This window comes from Malus sylvestris, chromosome 15 (genome assembly GCF_916048215.2).
Source record: "Malus sylvestris chromosome 15, drMalSylv7.2, whole genome shotgun sequence".
Lineage (NCBI taxonomy): Eukaryota > Viridiplantae > Streptophyta > Magnoliopsida > Rosales > Rosaceae > Malus > Malus sylvestris.
Window position 1 is genome coordinate 44,937,310 of NC_062274.1, and position 21,255 is coordinate 44,958,564.

A 21,255-nucleotide genomic window follows, 5' to 3' on the forward strand; every position below is an offset into this window, starting at 1 on the left:
ACGATTGATCAAATACACAACAGCCAAAATAGCATGACCCCACAAATGATTAGGAACACATTTATCCAACATTAAGGAGCGAGCAACTTTCATTATTTGACCATTCTTCCGTTCGGACACACCATTTTGTTGGGGTGTAAACGGAGTAGTCGTCTGGTGAATAATACCATGATCACGAAAAAAACATGCCAAAGTGTGATTCACATATTCTCCTCCGTTATCAGACCTAAAGACCTTAACTTTGGTCTGAAACTGAGTAGACACCATTGTACAAAATTCTTGAAGAAGTAACGGAACATCACTCTTATTCTTCATCAAAAACACCCAAGTTAACCGAGTACAATCATCAATAAAAGTAATAACCCAACGGAATTCATTAGAAGTAACTTTTACCGGACACACACATCATAAGGTATCATATCAAATGGCAAAGTAGCTTTATAATCACTTACAGAAAAGGAAGCGCGATGACTCTTAGCCATGATACATGTTTCACATTTGAACTCTGAATCACTACAAGTGCGAAACAAAGAAGGAAATAGATGTTTCATATAACTGAATGATGAATGTCCCAATCGTCGATGCCACAACCAAATTTAATGTCTGTCATCCACTTTAGCACTTAAAACTTGATGATTATTTGAACTAGAAACAACAATATCCTCCATAGTCAAGATGTACAAACCCCATATTCTTTTACCATGACCAATTATCTTCTGAGTTTGAATATCTTGAAAATAACAATACGTAGGGTAGAAGTGAGCAGAACAATATAAGGTATCAAGAAGTTTTTCTACCGACAAAATATTGCACTTAACATCAGGAACAAGTAAAGCACGGACCAGTAATAAGGTTGGAGTCAGAGAGATAGTGCCTTCACCCTTCACAAGGGAATGTGCTCTATTTGCACTAGTAATATATGAATCACGAACATAGTCACATAACTCATCAAACACTCTAGGGTCACTAGTCACATGATCAGTGGCCCCAATATCAATTATCTATTTATTTATTCCACCAAGATGCATAACAACACTATAATTATATTGAGCCATTGAACAAAAATCACGAACAATAAACGGACAAAAGATACGCAGTGGAATGAAAACAATTTACCAGAATACTGTAGCAGAGCACTGTTCACGGCAATGTAGTAGAGCACTATTCACGGCACTGTTGAAGACCGCTGTTCACAAAGCAGACCATTGTTCAAGCAATGTACTGTAGTGCGACACTATTCACTTTTTTTTTTTTTTTTTCACGAAGGAAATCACGAAAAATGTGGGCACAAAATTAAAGCACATAGGTCACGAAAAGCGAACTGCTCTGATGCCATATTAAACTAAACATGGTAAATACCAATATTAAACTAAACATGGTAAATACCAATATTATATATGATAATATTTGAGAATTTCTTATATATTCATTAATCTCCAAAGTGGAGTATATATAAGAGTTAAAATTGGTATTACATATGTACTTCACTAATGTGGGACAATAAACTACTATTTACACTTTAACTAATATATAACTCGCAACATGAAGTGTAAAACATTTGTCCATAAAATGACACGACAATATTTGATTCGTTTTAATTTTTATTTATTAAATTATTACAAGATTAAGATTAATTTGCAAAAACTTAAAAAATATAAGATTGATCAATTCTTAATAAATTATTAAGATTAAAATTGATCAATTCCTAATATGTTTGTAATTTAAACTAAATAACCATGATTAGCTGAGTTACAAAAAAAAAATGAATTTAGTCAAAACCTTAAACCCTCCATATATGTCTAGAAAATTAAAAACCCTACACTCTAAAGTATAAACCATTATTAGCTATTGACACACGTTAATTCAGTCCTAATACATCATTTAGTGAACGAATTTAATTACTTGTAACTTGTAATCATACAACAAATAGTACAATATATAAATACATCCACTGAATCATTTGTCGATACAAAGTGGCAACTCGAAGTTGATCGAATGGTCTAATGGCCTTGCTAGCAGACCCATAATGGGTACAGATGTTGAGGGCATCTCATACCTACGCCTTGTATGAATTATGCAAACAAAAGAAGCAAACTAATTACAGATCACAACACTCTATATATGTTTTTTCGGCCTACATTGGGCTAATTAATTTCTTTCGGCCAATAATTATGATTTTTAATATAGACGATATATTTACAGAAAAGGTGAAAGACTGAGCCACACGCTATGTTGATGCACAAAACTGGAGGTCTTGGAACAACGTAAATCCGACCGTGAATCTGCAAGTAATGTAAATAACACAAGATGTATCGTGGTTCACCCCAAGGTTTGGACTACGTCCACACTGATATTGTATTTATCTGAGGGGGAGAGAGAGAGCATCTGTAATGAATCTGAGAGGCTCTGAGAGTGAGAGCTTGAGGGGGTGAGGAGCTTTAGGAATTGGCCTTCTTCAATTGTGAGGGTCAGGGGTCATTTTATAGAATAAGGACTCCTCACTTATTACATATTTGCCCATACCTTTATCACATAATTACATTTAAGTCCCTCGAGTATTTGTACGATATCTAAATACGAGGCCCTAAATATGGTATAAACACACTATATCTGCCAAAATAATTTTGTTCAAACTCGTTATTGACAAGAATCGAACTAATTAAAGACTACCTATTACTTACAAGTAAAGAAGAATACACATCACTAAAGGCATGTTTACTTACATGGTATGAGAATATGAAAGAATGGGGGACTAAAAGGAATTTGGATGTGAAAGATCAGGTATTGGATAAACAACTCCGCTGTGCTCAAGAGATATTTTCATTATTCCTGTATCCCATACCCAAAATTTATGGAATTCACATAAATACATTTCATAAGTAAACATGCCCTAAACATTCTTTATTTAACGCCTAATTGAGATTCATACGCATTCATTCTCATTATCATACATGATAAGTAAATCTGCCCTAAATTACATTACTAAGTGACAAATAACTAAGATTATCAAGAGCTAAAAAACCCAACGTGCAGAAGAACACAAAGAAGCAGTAAATTAGAGAGAAAAAAAATTGGAGTGGTGGGATTATAATTTGATTGGAGGGTGGGAGGGTTTATTAATGCAGAGACAGGGAGGACACACTCGAAAGTGCATTTGTCACGAAGAGCTGTCATTCGGTAATGCAAAGCCCTCCCTCCTTCCCTCCCTCTCCTAATACATAGCCAGCAAATCAGAGTTTGCAGCTGTCGGATTCTCTCTCTCTCTCTCTCTCTCTCAATCAACCAACTTCTCCATTTCAAACTACCCATCAAATATTTGACAGCAATACAACCAACAACAACTAACATTTTAAACCAATCCAAAACCCTTTTAATTTTCCATGTGTATCCAATGATTTTCTTCCTGAAAAAATAGGAAATATGGAATAATTATTTGTAGATGGAGACACATATAGAGCTAGCAGAGGAAGCAAAGAGCAAAGAAGGTCAACAAAAATTTGAGGTGGAAGAAATTTAGAGTGCTCTTCTTATCAAAATTCTTCGACTATATGAGTTCATGCAGCTGCAAAAACAAATTAAGAAATCATCATATGAAGCTGTAAATGCCATGGCGCATCCACATTATCGATCGCAGTTCGGGGACACAACGTTTACAAAAGTGTTTGTCGGAGGGCTAGCTTGGGAGACACCAACTGATGAAATGCGCAGATATTTTGAGCAGTTTGGGGAGATTCTTGAGGCTGTTATTATTGCCGACAAAAATACTGGAAAATCTAAAGGCTACGGATTTGTAAGTCTAATGTTGATACGTATGTGTTGTGTTCGAAGATCGCTGTGTGTTCTTTCTTTTTTTCTTGTTTCTGTATTTCGGTTTTAATGATTATATTATATGACTAGGTGACATTTCGTGATCCTGAATCGGCAAGGAGGGCTTGCACTAATCCAAACCCTGTCATCGACGGAAGAAGAGCAAATTGTAACATTGCTTCATTGGGACGACCACGACCTTCTCCCCCGAGAGGTACATTGTGCATTTCGACCCTGAATTTGAGCTCATGTGTTCAATTATCGTCTCCTTGATTATTGCTCTGCGAAAACAGAGTGATCAATGACAAGTAATATTTTTTGCTCGATAATTGATAAAATACTTAATTTGGAGGTACATTTATGTGGTTCATACAGGAAGAAACCAAGGCGCCACTCCATACCAGGGAAATGCACCCCAGGCTGCACAGTCGTACGGCGGAGTGCCCCCATTACCGCCACCACTACCGCCATCGGCTCCTATAATATATCCATCGTACAGGTAATTTGTGTTACATTTTTTATTTTTTGGGATTGTGGTTAAAAGAGAAATGGTCCATGCATTGAATTAAAAAAGTGAAAAGCTAGATAGAAGTGGTTGTCTGTTTTTTATTTTATTTTTTTAATGTAAGATTAAATATTACCTGGCTACAGTTGGTATCAACCTGTAAGTAGCCAATATATAAATCATACAAACTTAAAGGTGCATAAGGGCAACCCTTCAACCCTATAACGTACATAATTTTGTTTCAATGCATGCATCATCAACGTGCATATAGTTTATGGTACATTATTGATATTGATCAAAATTATCCACAAGCGATATTGTGAAAGAAAATATTGATTCCGAAATTATTATTGAAAATGTAATTGTATTATTTGTGCAATTCTTTTGTTGTTGAATCTTCAGCAAAGTAATTCAAACAATTTATGTTTGACTATTAGATGGAAAAGAAGGGTAAGAGAAAAGGGTTGTGCAATGTCGTAATCATGGTGGTCCTTTACTTTAGTGCACAAATTTAGAGACAACCTTTTTGCTGTTTTGTATTTTTTTTTCTTATGAACTTATATTCTATAGCAAGTAAAATTTGCATCGAAACGAAAATGATTAATGGAGAGATATTTGGGGGTGATGACACGTACGCTATTGCTGAATGCTTATAGATATAGGTATATATTTTGATCTGTTCAACGTGGTCAATCTTTGTCTCGATCAGTCAACTTTAGGGTTGGTGATGCTTCCTAAGTCTTTTGCGTTTTCGAACTTTGTATGGTTTTCTTATTAAAAAGAAAAAACGATTTTACAAAGTTTGTTAACTTATGCGGTTAAGTGTATGTGTTTTGTATCCAAAGTCTTGAGTTTGTATATCATTTCCTAATATCTTTTGTATCAAAAGAAATTTTGCCGACTGAAAAATTGTTGACAATTTTTTTTCCAATTTCAAAGATATATAGAAGTACCACAAACCAAAAATCTGTTGATATAGTTCACCTCACTAGCAAAAATAAATTAGAGATTGTATGTAGGTTAGTTCTGATCCGCTTGAACTCAACTTATTATTTCTTGTTAGTAGATTGTGTCATTTTCGAATTATGTAACAATCATATTTAAGAACACATGTGCATACAATTAGAAAGAAGGATTTGTGGTATATGGGCAGGGAGATGGGCAAAAGCAAGTTAAGTTTAGAGTGTGAAACTTTCAATGTAGAAAAAAACGCAGGAGGGTTTCTGGTATATGGGCACCCTATTGGCAGTCTCATTCTAAGCAAGTTTCTGCTCATCCTAACTCATCAATCTCATTGAAAATTGTTGATTGCAGCCACCCAACCTACACTCCTGCAGATTATGGGTACCACCAAGTGAGTCTCTCTCTCTCTCTCTCTCTCTCTCTCTCCATATCCAACAATTTGATCACATTATTGAATGGTTGCAATAATATTGCAGCAGGCTATGTACAACCCACAAGTGCATCAACAACCTCAGTACTACCCTCAAGTGTATGGATCATCACCATCTTCACCAATGGGAACTCCATATTACTATCATGGCTATTCTTTTCAGTCTCCAAGTCCAAGGGGAACATTTTCTACACCCCAGGCGCATCGTATGCCCGGCCCTTCGTATCTCTACTATCCTACGCACAACATGGAACCCTCGTTCTCCAGCTCCTATCCTAATCCTCCACTCCTGCAACCACCCCCCACCTCAAGGCATAATCCTCCTAATTTTACCTCTCCTTTACCTGGTAATTAACTAGTTTCTCTCGTTTTATTTTATTTTTTAATTTTTTGATATTGCATGTGAAGTGTAGATATAATCTTAAATTATACTAGCATTTGCCTACACACTTTGTGTGTATGAACACATTTTTTTTAGAAAATGAGAAGGAGAGAGGGAGAGAGAGAGAGAGAACGCCGGGGGGGGGGGGGGAGTTGGAGGTTTTTTTATTTATTTATTTTTTATTATTATAAATATTAGAGGTATTTTAACATCACCTGTAGGTGAGGCTTCAATAAAAAACAGTAAAATTTAGACTTGTGAACTTACATTATTGCCCATCATTTTTTTGTATGATAGACGACTAATTTGTCTTTTCACCCTCTTTTGGTTGACAAGGAGGGTTTTATTAATTAGTAGAGATAATTGAAAATAATTATTATAACCTTGGTGATAAAATAAGTGATAGATTGTCTTGGTAGTTATGATATTTCTTTTCAATTCGCTGCATTCTGAGTTTGAACTCTCTCCCTTTCCTTAGTATAGATTAGTATAAAATATCATTTGTAATATAAAAAAGTTGTCGATAGCTACTTTCCTTTTATTGAATTTAGCAGATGCAAAGTCTGAGTCAATAGCATCTTCGAATTACAGTTTGAAGCTCCCAGTTAGCTAATCCCACAAACTACATATACATATATAGGAAGTTTTGTATAGTTTCCCTAGGGATTTCATTAATATGGGAGAGGACCTAGTGGGGCAAGGAGGGGAAGGGCAACCCATGTGAGTGAGCTGGCTGCTGCATGGCTTGTGTGATGACCAGACGCAGAAGGGTCAAATATTGGAAAGTCACGACAGAGAAGCATAGCAGAGTGTACATGTAAACTAACAGTGACTGCATGTGGCTTCAGCCTCAGAATCATGGTTCATTATTCTCAAGATATGTACTCAAGTGGTCGTTTAGAGAGGCCCAGGCATGTTAGATACTGCCAATTAATCATGAGTCAAGGAAATTAAGACGTGGTGATAGGAGGGGAAGCTAGGTTAATTTTACAAAGAAAAAAAAATCATTTCAAGTATATACAATTATATATATATATCAAGATTTGATTTCTTTGTATGTGCCGTTTTTGGCTTAAGCATAATAGTTTCACTAAATTAAAATGATATACGGAAAAAATAGGTAAAAACTTTCAAGAACCAAAGTTAGGGTGAGGAAATATTTGAAGGAAGGAGAGAATGAAAGAAAAAAACCACTTGCATGCTTAGTTAGGAAAAAGAGTCGGTCATTGAGTGTTTGTAAGTATAAAAATAAACTTTTCCTCACCTACTATTGTGCCATTATATTGTTTAGTTATCGCCTACATACCACGCAATAGTTTGGGTCACTAAAAAATCATTAGACTTTAACAGTATATTCAAAATTTTGAGTGATTTTTCTGGTACTTGAAACTCCACTCTTTAAAACCCTACATATATAAGCACAAATTTTCTGTCGGACGCTGTCTCATTTCACAAGACACCCATGACATGTCATGGTGAAATTATGGACCATTCTAGCTAATATATATACTGACATACATCGTACAGTTTTTCTAATTAACGCCAACCCAATTTAGGGTTTAGTTTTAGGTTATCCAGTAAGCAATTGCCATGATCTTTTCACTTAGGCTTGATCAGGTTATATTGTTAGACTATTAATCGACTATCACTCACTGGGTTAGATAAATTGTGTTTGCATGTGTATATACTTCTTATAAATTAATAAGAGGGCGTGCACTTAATTAAAATATCTCCAAACACTACTGCTGTTATATTTATGTGTCGAATGTGCTCATGGGAATGTATGTATTGTTATGTTGGTTTCAGATTCTCAGAATCCGCAATATGCCTCAACCGAAACAGAAGCTGGAGTTGTTACTTCAGAAAGCACTCCAGATGCCTAAAAAGACTCGTTGATAAATACATGATCTGATGAGAAAAAAAATTCAGTTGTATAAACTTTATGATTAAAAGTTATTATGCTCTTCATGAATTGATCCTTACGTTTCTGACGTTTCCGCTGTCACTCACTCATAAAATTCTTTTTGGGTCGAAATCTGTAACATTAGCTGACTACTGCTTTAAGATTTCGTGTGCTCTGCACAGATATTGCAAGAAAGAGATGATCAACTAATCATTCACATTTTTCTATCAACTACTATTTTGATTTACTTTGTTCATTTAAAGTGTATTATTTCTCTAATAAACATATATGAGGAAATTGTTGTAGTATGAGGCAGCTCGGCAACAACTCACTACCACCAAAGTTGTATAAAAAGTATGGGTGTTGGGTCATTCTCTATTCTTCTTGGGTAAAAGGATAAGATAAAATTTCATCCGAAGAGTATTAAATTTCACCGAAGAATGCCAATATCAACTCCCAAAAAGTAAACAACAATACGAAAAATAATAAACAAACTACCAATATAGTGACAACAAACAAACAAAGAAGGGAAACTTTACCTCCTACTACAAGATTACAAAGGAAAACCATAAACTAGTACGAACTCTCTCAAGTTCAGTTTCTCTAAAACTATTAGTTGGAACTCTCTAATTGAGTTCAGTTTCTCTCAAACATGATACTATTCACTTTACTCTTTATTTTGTCCTTATCGTTAAAACTCAAAGTTTTCAAGCCCTTTTCATTAGTTTTCTTATAAAATAATTGAAATTGATTTTAATAAAAACTTCACAACAAAGAAAACATAAAATAGTTTTGGAAAATCAAATGTAAAATGCACTAGGGTTTAGCCATCACCATTAACAATCCTATGTAGATCTACCAATTACTTGTGAATTACACATGCAAGTTTGAAGGTTTGTAATTTGGTACTTGGTGGAATATCTTGCAAATAAAACTTTGCACAATAGACTAGTCAGATGAGCTAGTCAACTAGGTACAAGTTAGTCAGTGATACAAAGTGCAGTTGCAAGAATAAAATCTAATTAACCAGTATGTTCAACTAATTAGAGTCCGCCCAGATCAGTTTCACAACAACAATTCCTAAACTTGAACACATTTGCATATCTGTTCATTATGCAATTAGCAATGACAAAACAATTATGATTTAAAGTATCCTGGATTGACTAGTCAAGCTCATTAGTCAACTAAGTACAGATTCGTCAGTTAATCAAACGCAAATCTACGAATCAAACTTGATTCACTACAAGTTATCCTAGTCAGAACAATTCAGTTCATTGCTCATAATATGCAGTGTAAACATAGTCACAAACACATATCAAATAAAAGCTAAACATAGTCACAAACACATATCAAATAAAAGCACATAGGATGCATGAAACATATGCTAGTAAATCAAATATGTGAACAAGTTTAAGAACCAAAGAACTTAAGAAATTTTTGGCTGGAAAAACCCACATCTAGGTTGAAAAGCCGGTGACTCTCCACTAAGTCCAATCCACTAATGCAAATAAGGTTCTTACAAAGTACCACGCAAAGCTCAATTCCTAGACCTAGTCTACGGAGCAGCTTTACCTTTGTGCAACCTTACTTTGCACGAGATGAGATTCCTTCAGTCTTTACATAGTGGTAGCTCATCTTGAGCTCTTCACCTTATGGCACCGAAATGGTGTCGTCTTCAGTCTTAACAAGATGGCAGCTCCTCTTGAACTTTCACCTTATGGCACCAAGACCAACACCAACAAATGCTCATGATATAATAATGATGATAATGTGCAATTTGAATTCAATGATTTGTAATACCCCGTATTAAAAAAAAATGGTTATATAAATGTGTTTGTAAGTACTTATATCTATTTCAAATGTAATGATTTTTTTTTGAATTTCCTTTTATATATATATATATTAACTACAAGAACTTGTATTTTCGACATGTAAGTTAGTAGGGATTCTTTCACTACAAAAATATATTTTTGTGCCTAACTAGTACTTTCATACTCAAATATCTCCAACTAGAGAGGTTTCTATATTTTTTTTTGACATCCTCATCATAATTTTGTAACTTTGTCCAATAACTGTGTATCTTATATGTATATATGCATTAGTTTGATTTGTTGGGGTTTCTACTAACCCTTTTCGTGCCAATAGCAACTAAGTTACCCTTGCTAGCCTTTTTTTATCTTTAATTAGTGAAGTGTAAAAGGGTTGGAGAGTTAAGCTCTGAGAGGTGGGAATTTTCTAGTAGAGTTAGCTTGATTTTTTCTCCAAAGAATGAGGTGGAAGTTGTAATTAATAGAAGCTAATAATTAGGGTGAAGAGGTGGAGTTTATAGCATGTGTATGTTAGTCTATTTGCATGTAGGTGGCAACATTTTGAGGTATTAGAAGTGCTTACTCATCAATCTATAGGAATCTTAATCATTTTGGCAATATTCTCACTACAATGCGACTCCATCAAACTTCCCTTGAGATAAATATTTACGTGGCCCTTGATGCTTGCATCCATCTTGCATGATATTCATTAACTTAACACTTGTTTTTCCATTGGAACACATATCATTCTTAATGATTGGGACAACACTTGTTGCCTTGTTATTGGAACACATTTCATGGTAATGATTAGCACAATACTTGGTTTCTTTCTATTGGCACACTTGGAAGCTTTCTCCTCAAACTAGATGGGAATGAAGATGTCATGCAATCTTTAGAAAGGAAGGAGAAAGAACCAACGGAAGACATGGAGAAAAGAGAGAGGAAGAAGAAGAAAAAAGGAAGAAAGAACCACTCCAAAAAGAAAGCCATTCTCCCTTTCATATTACCTCTTATCTTTCATTTACATATTGTTAAGGCTTTAAGCCATCTTTCATTGTATTTGTAAATCCTTCATATATAGTGAAATACAATGAAAGCAAACTCTATTGGATGTAGTTGATTTGGCGAACAACTTAAATCTCGTGTTGTTTATGCATTTACATTTTGAGATCATTTCCATGAGAAGCACTTCCACCAGACCATCGAAAATCTCCATTTATAACCCTTGAGAATGATGTACAAAAAGTGTGAGACAAATCCCAGAAAAATACATAAGACCTTACCCAACAAATCTCTCCACCAAACTCACTGTCATTTTCGTCTATCAAAAGAAAGATATCCAAAAATTAGAAATTCATCCCGCCTATTTAACAGACCAAAACACCAACATCCATAGATTATACTTTCTTCATGAGAGTTGTTCGTCTGTCTCTCTACCATGATATATCCAAATTTCAGGAAAATCCAACGGTGCGACCGTCCAATATGTTTGAAACACCAACTCAGTCTCCAATCCCGCAGAAAACTGGACAGCCATGTTATGAGTACCAAAACCCCATTGTTCGTAGCTCTGATCGAAATGATTCCTTCACAAAATTTGTTCCTTATCATGTCCACTATAACATATCCAAAAACCACGACAATCCAATCTATGTGATAAATTATACCCCAGTTCAAACAGCTGATGTTTGGTTGAGCTAATCTTCTCTGCCAACCTCTTTGCATGGCCAACATCTCTAGTTTCTTTCGCTCACTTTCATGGAAGTTTTTCAGCAATACAACTCCTATTACATATGTAGAATTTCAGCTATATTAAAGAAGAGGAAGGGGAAGTGGCGAAGGAAGAAAGAGAACAAGAGGGAGGAAATGAAATTGAAACAATAAAAAAAAAAGAGAAAATGGTAACGTATTGTTTATCATTTATGTTGATTATTACTTTGTTGTTAATATTATGATTATATTGCTATGGTTACTAACAACTTGATTAGTGTTGCAGATGTTTTAGAGCATGTGATTATTGATATCCTTGTTACATGGCATATACATAAGCATTCTTGTAAAGCAAGAAAAAGAGTTAAGTTGTGTTTGAGTTGTGAGGATATTCAAGAGCTGAAGTTTGCCTTGAATATAATATAATGAACCTTGTATACGTCATGCATCGGGGGAAGGGCTTGAGTATACAATTGGTTGGTTATAACATAATGAAATCTTGTATATGTCAGGTATTGGGTGAAAGACTTGAATATCCAATTGGGCGTCGGGGGAAGTGCCTGTATAATAAAGTGGAAACTGAGAATTTAATTACAAAAATTGGGTTTAAGGGATGAACGGGAGTCAACTCATATTCTAAGGTATTCGTAGCCAAGTGGTATAAGCATGATATGGGATGTGCAGGCTTGGATGCCTTAGGTATGTGTTAGCGAGATTAGAAGGGAGTAAGCACATTCATCCATCTCATGTGCATATATTTAATGCATTTGAAAGAATTGTTACAATTTAATTATTATTTTGTTGGTACTTTTGTTGTGAATTAATTTGTGAACTATAGTTATCCCGCTGCATATTCAGTAAATTATATGTAGTAAACTCAAGTTTTATCATGTAAGATTTTGTGATGTGAAGTATTGTGTTGCAGTTATTAATCAATTTTATTTTAATTTTTCCACCATATCTCGGTTGTAGAATTTATTTCTATAGCTAAGATATGGCTCACACCCTAACTCATGAATAGTCTTTATTCGCAGGTTGGGGCGTGACATGATTAGTCAGTTTCTTCAGTCAAACAGTTGAAGGAAGAAATTGACATGAATTCGAAAATGGGGCCAATTTAAAGATTTGAAACTTGAAGTACTTGACCACCAAATTAAAACAAAACCATGAAGATCTCCTCATAAGCGTGACGTTCGCCTTAAGTGAAACTATAATTATCAATCCCAAAAAGATCTCCTCAATTTTAGGGTGATGCTTTAACATAAACTGCATTAAATTACTTATCTAAATATCTTAATGGTGATCAAGCATTAAGATATATACATAGTTTGAACACGATGATTAATAATTCAAAGCAAACATGAAAAATTTCATAAATAAATTGATAAAAGACTACATATTTATGTTAAGGCTCGTAGTCTAGTCTTAACAAAAGGAAATTAGTTACATATAATCATGACTAAAAAGAAAAATATTATTAGAAGCATGGATAAAAAAAACCTTGTAAAAGTAAACTTGAATCGTCAAAAACTCTCTAAGCTGAGTTCATCATAGTAGTGCATAGAGAACCCTAATGGTTGGTTGGGAGCTTAGAAACAGCACCTTATTCATAATCCTACCTAAATAAGGTCTTCTAAAAACTAGGAAACAATATAACAAAAGGATAACTTAAAAATCACAATCCTAACCTAACTAGGCAATTTACTTAGTAAGACAATTCCCACGTTTATGGACCAATTGAGCTCCAATCAGGCCCAAAGGTCTTGTTTTAAATCTTAGGCCATCATCTTCAACTTTATAGAAGGTCCAGCTGCAAAGGACATCATCTTCATGCCTAAAACTCACAATTAAGCATGGAACGTCAATCTCCCAGCACTGCGCGCCGTGCCTTAATTAATTCAACACGTTCAAACACCTTGGAACTAAATGCTGAAACTTTGACACAACACTTGACAAACTAGTGAATCTACTCCAATTGTAATTACTAAAATGTTCTACTGTTTCATCACTTTTTGCATAGAGTAAAGTCACACGTCCTATATTTGAATTATAAAACAAAGTATCAAAATTTCACCAAAGTAATCACCAAAACATATTAAGAATTGGATAAAATAATAATATGAAAACTTACCAGCAACAACCGTCGCCGGTGCGAACACCCCTGGTTAGCCATATGCCACAAAATAGCTAACGCTAGTTTCGTCGTATGCTACCAAATGACAACAGCCCTCTCTGTTGGTTCCCTCTGAATTACATCTGTGGCTGGAGCACAATGATTTAGAAACCCTAGCTCTTATAGGCCTTGACCTATATTTGCAGCCGTCTTCGACCTAACCCATGATGCACTATATGTCTTCAAGCACCTAAACCTGAGTAGGCCATTGTACACCCCTCCATCTGAAGGTTGTAGGTTTAACTTCAACGCTTAGCCAGTAGACCATGATGCTTAACCGACTCCTCTCTCAGACCAAACTAATTCGCAACTTTGATTTTGGTTAGGCAAATCAAGGGGAAATTTTGCAAACAAGCAGAAAAAGAAATCGCAGATGATGCATATCTTATCAATTAGCAGAGAAGGCAATAAGAGGTAGATCATCCAACGACCTTCAAAGGAACTCAGATCCTGATGAGTGCAGTGATAGAGATTTTTACTACCTGTAAAAGTAGGGATAAAAACAATTTAAATACTTGTAAGAGTACAAGGTAATTGTAGTATAGATGGCTCTAGCAAGATCGTTCTCCTTAGGGATTGAATGAATAATTTATGTTAAATCAAATCTTAATTAATTATTTAAAACAAAATTTGATTAAATGTTGATTTTGTGATTTAAAATAATAAAAACGAATTTAAGAGAAAATAATTAAATAAAGTGACAAAATAAAATGAACTAAAAGAAAACAGTTTTTGAAAATTAAATTGTAAAAGCCTAGGGTTTTGCCGTCACCTTAACAATCCTATGTAGTTTTTCCAATTACTTATGAATTACACATGCATATTTTGAAGGTTCGGTTTTCCTAAAGTATGCCTACTTGGACCCCTAACATAGAGCGTATATCAAACATGCAATCCGTCTGTGGTATTCAGATCAAATCTAAACATTCTAAACATGTATGACTCATTAAGCTTTGTGAAACATTTTGAAAAACCAAACACCCCTTAAGACGTGGTATTCATCGTAAGTGAACTTCCACATATTAACCACAAGAAGTCTTTGTCAATTTGAGGGACCGACCTCCGACCAAAATTGCATCAATTTACTTTTCCTAATGGTAGCTAAGCATTAAGACAATTAGATAGTTTAAACCGGTGATTAATAATTCAAACATGCATGCATAATATTATAAGCAAATTGAAAAGAAACTACATATTCTTGCTAAGGCTCGTGTCCTCACCCTAGCAAAAGAGAATTAGTTACTAACAATCATAAAACAAAATATTATTAAAAACAAGGATAGAAAACATCTTGAAAATAAACTTAAATCCAAAAGCTCTCTAAAGTAGTGCGTCATTTCTTCTCATTTTTCTCCCCCAAAACCTAATGGTTAAAAGCCTTATTTATACTACTAGAAAATAAAACCCTACCTAGAAAAGGTCTTAGAATAATACTAGGAAACCAAATAAATTAAAATAAATTAGGAAACATAATCCTAATTTGACTAGTAAAATTCGCCCTAAATCTGCACAGCCTCAAAAAACAGCCACGTTTCTGGATTTTCAGGGCTCCAAAACAGGCCCAAAATGGCTAGAAGTAAAGCTTGAGATGTCCCGAACATAATTACAAAAGGCCTCAAACCCAAAAGACATTATTTTGGACACCAAAAAGCCCAAAGAAGCCTAAAATGTTAGTTTGACGGCACTATGCGCTGCTTCTTTATTTCATAGCCATAAATAAACCACTCGATAGAAAAATATGAAACTTTGATACAAACAAGTTGAGAGACACATGAACATCCTCTAATTGGAAGCAATCCAACATTCATCTGTTTCACCATGTTTTGCTCTAGAGGAAGTCGAATGTCTTACAGTAAAAATATAAATCAAAGTATCAAAATTCTCAAATAATAACCACTAAATTAATACTAAGAAAAAGGTAAAATATATAAAATAATATTGACTCATCGTGCAGCTTCAACAAGCATTTATTGCAGGCTAGGCCCACACACAAATGTTATGTTATGGAAAAGAAAAAAGGCCTAATAAATGATTTTGATAACTAGGTCTTTCGAACTCTTCGAACTTTAGTCGAAATTGTTGGTCCATTTGTTGGTAGCGTTGATGAGCCATGATGGTAACTAGGTCTTTCGAACTCGAACAACATTTTTGAAGTCTTCGAGATCTAGTGGAAACGAGGTAGTCATTATGCTCAAAATTATGAAATCAACAATAAAACTAGAATAACTTACCACAATATTTCTGTTGTATGTTCTAGTAGTACTGAGGTGGTAATTAATTAAACTGAAGATATTATGTCAAATATTAGGGAAAACAAAGGTAGCTAGGATGACAACTCAACTATATAAGCTAGGTTAATTAAAACTTGCACGTAACGTAAATGATGAAATGTCTACATGCTCCTAAATAACTAGAAATTAATGATTCACCCTGCAACTCTCTCTCTCTCTCTCTCTCGTGTCTGGTGCGGGTTGACTGTTGGGTATGTAATTTGCACATACTGCATGATGATACAAATTGCCTTAGATTTTCAACCCTCTGTGGTGCAAATTTTGCTAAACTCAGATGACATGGGCCACAGAATTTAAGGTTATTTCCTTCCTTTCCCCAATGATATACAGAGTCTATTCAGCACATAGTTATGACCCCCTCAACAGTGGTTCCTTTCATTCAACTGCAATATTCTCCAGCCACCCCTCTACCCTCTCTCTCTCTCTCTCTCTCTCTCTCTCTCTCTCTCTCTCTCTCTCTCTCTCTCAGGTTTACAATGCATTCATTCCATGCTATGATCTCATTATAAAAACCTTGATCTTTAGTCAATTACATTGCAGCGTTCGTTCTATTACACTTTTAATAATCACTCTTATAAAATGGAGCCCTTTGAAATTTCTTCGAGCTCCTCCCCCTTATTTTCTTCAAACCATAATTTAGAGACCCTCAATCTTTTTCCTAGTGAGATCCCAAATGCTAATCTTGAGCCTCTACCACCGATAAGCTGCCTACTTCGTTCACCTGATCAAGTGCCTAATTCCCATGTCGATAACCTTAAAGCAATATGCAGTGAAGATCATAAGGAGGATGGAGTAACTGTGGCCTTGCACATTGGTCGTCCAGATTGTTCGGATGGCTCTATGAGTTATTTGACTGATCCGAAAGATGACGAAGATAATGTGACAGCACAATATTGGATACCAACTCCAGAACAAATACTCATTGGCTTCGCACATTTTTCTTGCCATGTCTGCTTCAAAACATTTAACCGTTACAATAATTTGCAGGTATATAACTGTTGTTTTGTTTCAATATATAATTGATCTCGTCCAAAGTTTTGATACAATCTGACTAGAAATCATCTTTGGTACAAACTTTCTATGCATCTGTTCATGCGGACGCATGGTTTTTTGCATGCCAGTCAAAACCTAATTATCTCCTTATACGCAGAGATTCTGTAAATCTGCTACCAAAAGTTGTTTATTTGGCTAAAAAATGGTTACATTTTCTTTCACAATGGCAATCGTTTGTGAACAAATTGAAGTCCCTTCCCTACTTCTCAAATAGGTTTTAGAATCGAGCTTAATTATTTGTACTTGCCAAATTCTCTGATTTCAAAGCCAAAACCCCATTCAGCCATATTCCTTGATTTCGAAAACCTAAACTCCTTTTAGCCAAATAAATAAGCTTGAGTTTTCCAACCAAAACTTCGAGTCATGTTGAAGGGACTTCAATTTTGTTCACAAAATTCGCATACGAGCACATATGTAAATATTCTTATGTCGCTACAAATATTTGATTTCCAATGTCAAGCAATTTGTGAATATTCCTATGGTAGATGCACATGTGGGGGCATGGATCACAATATCGTAGAGGGCCGGAGTCACTAAAGGGAACACAACCGCGAACCATGTTTGGCATCCCATGCTATTGTTGTGCTGAAGGATGCAAGAACAACATCGACCACCCAAGAGCAAAACCCCTAAAAGATTTTCGGACCCTTCAAACGCACTACAAGAGGAAGCATGGAATGAAGCCCTTTATGTGTCGCAAGTGCGGCAAGTTGTTGGCGGTAAAAGGTGACTGGAGAACACATGAGAAGAACTGTGGCAAGCGCTGGCTTTGTGTTTGCGGTTCGGATTTCAAGCATAAGAGATCACTCAAAGACCATATTAAGGCATTTGGCTCTGGTCACAGTCATATTCCACCTAATTCTTTTGATGAACTCAGGGACCTTGATGAGGACATTAGTCCTACCACTTCCTTGTTTAAAGGAATGCCAAGTGATGCAGCCTCTTGATGATCAGCTATATGTGTGTGTGTGTGTGTGTGTGTGTGTGTGTGTATACACATACATACATACATATACATATATACATACACACACATATATATATATATATATGTGGCTAATAATTGATGTTTGAGGCACGAAATTAAGTTTATGTACTCCCCCTTTAAACTTGATAACAATGATTTGAGCCGAAAATGTCTATAAGTCTGATATCAATGTATTATCTTCGCCTTTTAGTGCAACCCAAAGATTAGTTTCAAACACAAATTATACTCACAGAATATTGCCACTGCTATTGGGATTTTAACTTCAAATTAATTAACTCTTAACCTAATTTAATTACATTTCAAACCATTTTTTCACTAAGACAAACTACTATAAAGGGTAGATGAATTTGATGTTTTCAACAAACTAGAAGTGAAAGATTACTTTTCAGACCATATTGCCACCGCTATTGGGATTTTAACTTCAAATTAATTAACTCTTAACCCTTTTTGCATGTTACCTTTGCTTCCTTTTCAATTTTCACTTCTAATTTAATTACTTTTCAAACCATTTTTTACAGTACTAATTTATTAAACACGTAAGTACTGTAAGCACAAAAAGGGTTTTTGAATTTGATGTTTCTAACAAACTAGAAGTGAAAATTGAAAAGGAAGCAAACGTAATATGCAAGAAAACTTATTAATTATGAAGAAGATAAGTTGATGATTAACCTAAGTGAAAGATTACGTACTAAAAAGTAAAATAATGAAAAGACATCTGAAAAATTCCAGCAATATAACATATAGAGTGCCCTTTATTTAAAAGGTAGATTGATACATTGTGATGAAACTGGTGATCAAGCACTCTTTGTTTGTTTAAAAAAAATGACGAGCATTACTTTTACCAGAGATAAGATCTTTGGATATTCTACTCAATCGTCATTTCACGGAGCAATTAGAACCTGGTTAATGAGGTTGTCCAAATCCAAAACAGATGACCCCTTAGGACTAGTGGCCTTCTCTATCTTCTTCTTCCATCCCAACGCGTTCTTCCTCATCTCTTTGCCCTCTTCTCCCTCCATTAATCTTCTCACCAGACCTTCAATGTAATCTCTTTTCACCTCATCCTCTATCTCAATGCCTATTCCCCAGTGTTTGCATGCGTACCTACAGTTGGTCTGCTGCTCGGCAAAGAAAGGCCAGCAGATCATCGGCACTCCGCCGCACAAACTCTCAAGGGTAGAGTTCCATCCACTGTGCGTCAAAAACCCTCCGATGGCCGGGTGGGTCAGAACTTGTTCCTGAGGGCACCAACTTGCCAACTTACCTCTTCCCCCGGTCTCTTCCAAAAACTCCGGAGGAACCACAGCTGAGTCTCCAGCAACAAGGCCAGGCCTAATGATCCACAGAAATGTCTTGTTGCTATTTGCAAGTCCCCAAGAGAACTCAACTAGCTGCTCATTTGTCATGACTGTGGTGCTTCCAAAATTCACATAAACCACTGAGTTAGGTTCTTTGGTGTCGAGCCAGTCGAGACACTCTTTGTCTTCGGTCCATAGGCTCGACGCAATCGCCTTCAACTCGTTGTCTGCCGGAATCTGACTGAATAGTAGGTTTAGGGGTCCGACGGAGTAAGTTGGTGGAAACAAAGAAGAAATTGCATCCAAAGCTTCCTTCTCAAAAGACTCGAAAGTGTTCAAAACCACAGCTGAAGCTTTTTTGGTCCGTTCTGTCTCACCCACCATAAACTCCAACATGACATCATTTGGGTCTGTGGTTCTAATGAAACTCGGAATGTCCTTCAAACGGATATCTTTCATGCCCGGCAACCAATCTACAACGGTGTCTAAATATCCGTTCGTGAAATGACTTTCATCTGCAAGATCAAATCAAGAAATAGTACTGGTGAGTTTAAATTCTAATTGAAAAACACTGTCGAGGTTTAATAACCATTTCAGTTTTTAGTTTGTAGTTTTCAACGAAAACATGAAACTTATGTGGTAACTGATTTCAGTTCGAATAAAGTGATTATTGCAACATCAGATCGATTTAAGTAGTATACCTTTAAGAGGGGTGAGACCCTCTTCAATAAGACGGTGATATTGAGCGTAGGCCAAGAAGCCACAAGCACTTGTTGTCCAGAAAAGCACTTCAGGAATTCCCAATTCATGGGCAGCATCAAGAGTGAAGGTCATAACACCATCAGCAATTATACAAGTCACAGGTGGTGAATTGGGTGAAGAGTTGAGCTTTTTCAAAAGCTCCCTAAATGGCCCCAAGCCGGTTTTGTTTGTGGAAACGCAGAGTGATGGCACGTCCCGGGGATGAGTTGCCGGGAGGCCGTCGGGAATGGTCTCGAATCGGAAGGTGGGAAGGCCGTCGAGGGAGTTGGCACCTAGGGAATTAATGAGGCGCTTGTGAGTGACCTCTGTGTTGACAAATGTTATGTGGAAGCCTTTGTAGTGGAGGAGTTTAGCTAATTGCTGCATCGGGTTTATGTGACCTTGTGCTGGAAATGGTATGAAGACTGCATGTGGCTTAGTTAAACCCATTTTTTCTCTCCTTTTCTGTTTCTCCAACCTTTTCTAATCAAACAAAAATCTAAGAAAATTGGGATGCTTTTGGCAATGAGACCTTTCTTCAGCCTGCGCTTTTATAGTGGTGAAAAGGTAGTCAAGTGCTAGGTGCACGTGGCGGGTCGGCACTTTCCGTACTCAATGCATAAGGATTTGTCTATTTGTCCCGATGTGAATTAGGATTTTTATCACAAATGGTTTCTGAGATTAATCAAACTTATCATTTTGGTCCTTCATTTTCATAATCAATCAATATCTTCCCTGACATTCACTATCACACATCAATTTGGTCATTCCGATAAGATTCCATTAATTATTTTGTTAGTTTGTATGTGCGACCCACAAATCTAATGAAATGGTGACATGTGGATTGCACAAAATAAGGGTTTTTATTGCAAATGGTCCTTGACATTGATCAAACTCCTCATTTTGGTCCTGACTTTCGATACCACACGTCAATTTAATCTTTCCGTTAAAGTTTCGTCAATATTTTTTTGTCCCACTAATCCAATCATAAGGCGCCATGTGGACTAACTATAAGAAACTATTTTTTTTTAAAGATTTAAAACTAAAAGTAAAATAAGAAACTAAAACCAAAACTAAAAGAAAAAAAAGTTATCATCGTCTTCATCAGGGTAAGCTCAAAAAGAAAAGGAAGGCACCATGACACCATTAAAGTACTTGGCTTCGTGAACTCACTCTTCATTCTCTCTAGTTGGTTATTTTCTT

At 35.7% G+C, this 21,255-nt stretch overlaps 3 protein-coding genes across 4 annotated transcripts; 2 read left to right on the forward strand and 1 right to left on the reverse strand.

Moving 5' to 3' along the window:
- The first annotated feature begins 3,147 nt into the window (after positions 1 to 3,147).
- LOC126601734 (uncharacterized) lies at positions 3,148 to 8,221 on the forward strand. 2 transcript variants are annotated; one of them, XM_050268490.1, is made up of 6 exons: positions 3,148 to 3,790; positions 3,898 to 4,021; positions 4,183 to 4,306; positions 5,627 to 5,666; positions 5,755 to 6,052; positions 7,894 to 8,221. In XM_050268490.1, exons 1-6 carry the CDS (start codon positions 3,557 to 3,559, stop codon positions 7,968 to 7,970), a joined length of 897 nt encoding a protein of 298 aa, XP_050124447.1. In that variant the 5' UTR covers positions 3,148 to 3,556; the 3' UTR covers positions 7,971 to 8,221. The 2 variants fall into 2 exon arrangements, with proteins under 2 accessions (XP_050124447.1, XP_050124446.1); XM_050268489.1 differs by having other exon boundaries at positions 3,149 to 3,790; positions 5,752 to 6,052.
- An 8,330-nt stretch (positions 8,222 to 16,551) lies between these two features.
- On the forward strand, positions 16,552 to 18,127 carry LOC126603012 (protein TRANSPARENT TESTA 1-like). The gene is made up of 2 exons (XM_050269788.1): positions 16,552 to 16,959; positions 17,511 to 18,127. Exons 1-2 carry the CDS (start codon positions 16,552 to 16,554, stop codon positions 17,970 to 17,972), a joined length of 870 nt encoding a protein of 289 aa, XP_050125745.1. The 3' UTR covers positions 17,973 to 18,127.
- Positions 18,128 to 18,729: 602 nt separating this feature from the next.
- LOC126602053 ((R)-mandelonitrile beta-glucosyltransferase-like) lies at positions 18,730 to 20,570 on the reverse strand. Its single transcript, XM_050268866.1, has 2 exons — positions 20,013 to 20,570; positions 18,730 to 19,826 (listed from the first exon to the last, which is right to left on the reverse strand). The coding sequence occupies exons 1-2, from the start codon at positions 20,500 to 20,502 to the stop codon at positions 18,895 to 18,897; spliced, it is 1,422 nt and encodes a 473-aa protein (XP_050124823.1). The 5' UTR covers positions 20,503 to 20,570; the 3' UTR covers positions 18,730 to 18,894.
- Positions 20,571 to 21,255: the final 685 nt, after the last annotated feature.

Bases quoted from the DNA above. Each gene is read 5' to 3' on its own strand.
- LOC126601734 (XM_050268489.1), top strand. From the start codon at position 3,557: ATGCAGCTGCAAAAACAAATTAAGAAATCATCATATGAAGCTGTAAAT. The intron at 4,022-4,182 runs GTACATTGTGCA...TGGTTCATACAG, and splicing joins ACGACCTTCTCCCCCGAGAG to GAAGAAACCAAGGCGCCACT. The intron at 4,307-5,626 runs GTAATTTGTGTT...TGTTGATTGCAG, and splicing joins ATAATATATCCATCGTACAG to CCACCCAACCTACACTCCTG.
- LOC126603012 (XM_050269788.1), top strand. From the start codon at position 16,552: ATGGAGCCCTTTGAAATTTCTTCGAGCTCCTCCCCCTTATTTTCTTCA. The intron at 16,960-17,510 runs GTATATAACTGT...TTCCTATGGTAG, and splicing joins ACCGTTACAATAATTTGCAG to ATGCACATGTGGGGGCATGG.
- LOC126602053 (XM_050268866.1), bottom strand. From the start codon at position 20,502: ATGGGTTTAACTAAGCCACATGCAGTCTTCATACCATTTCCAGCACAA. The intron at 19,827-20,012 runs GTATACTACTTA...TTGATCTTGCAG, and splicing joins GGGTCTCACCCCTCTTAAAG to ATGAAAGTCATTTCACGAAC.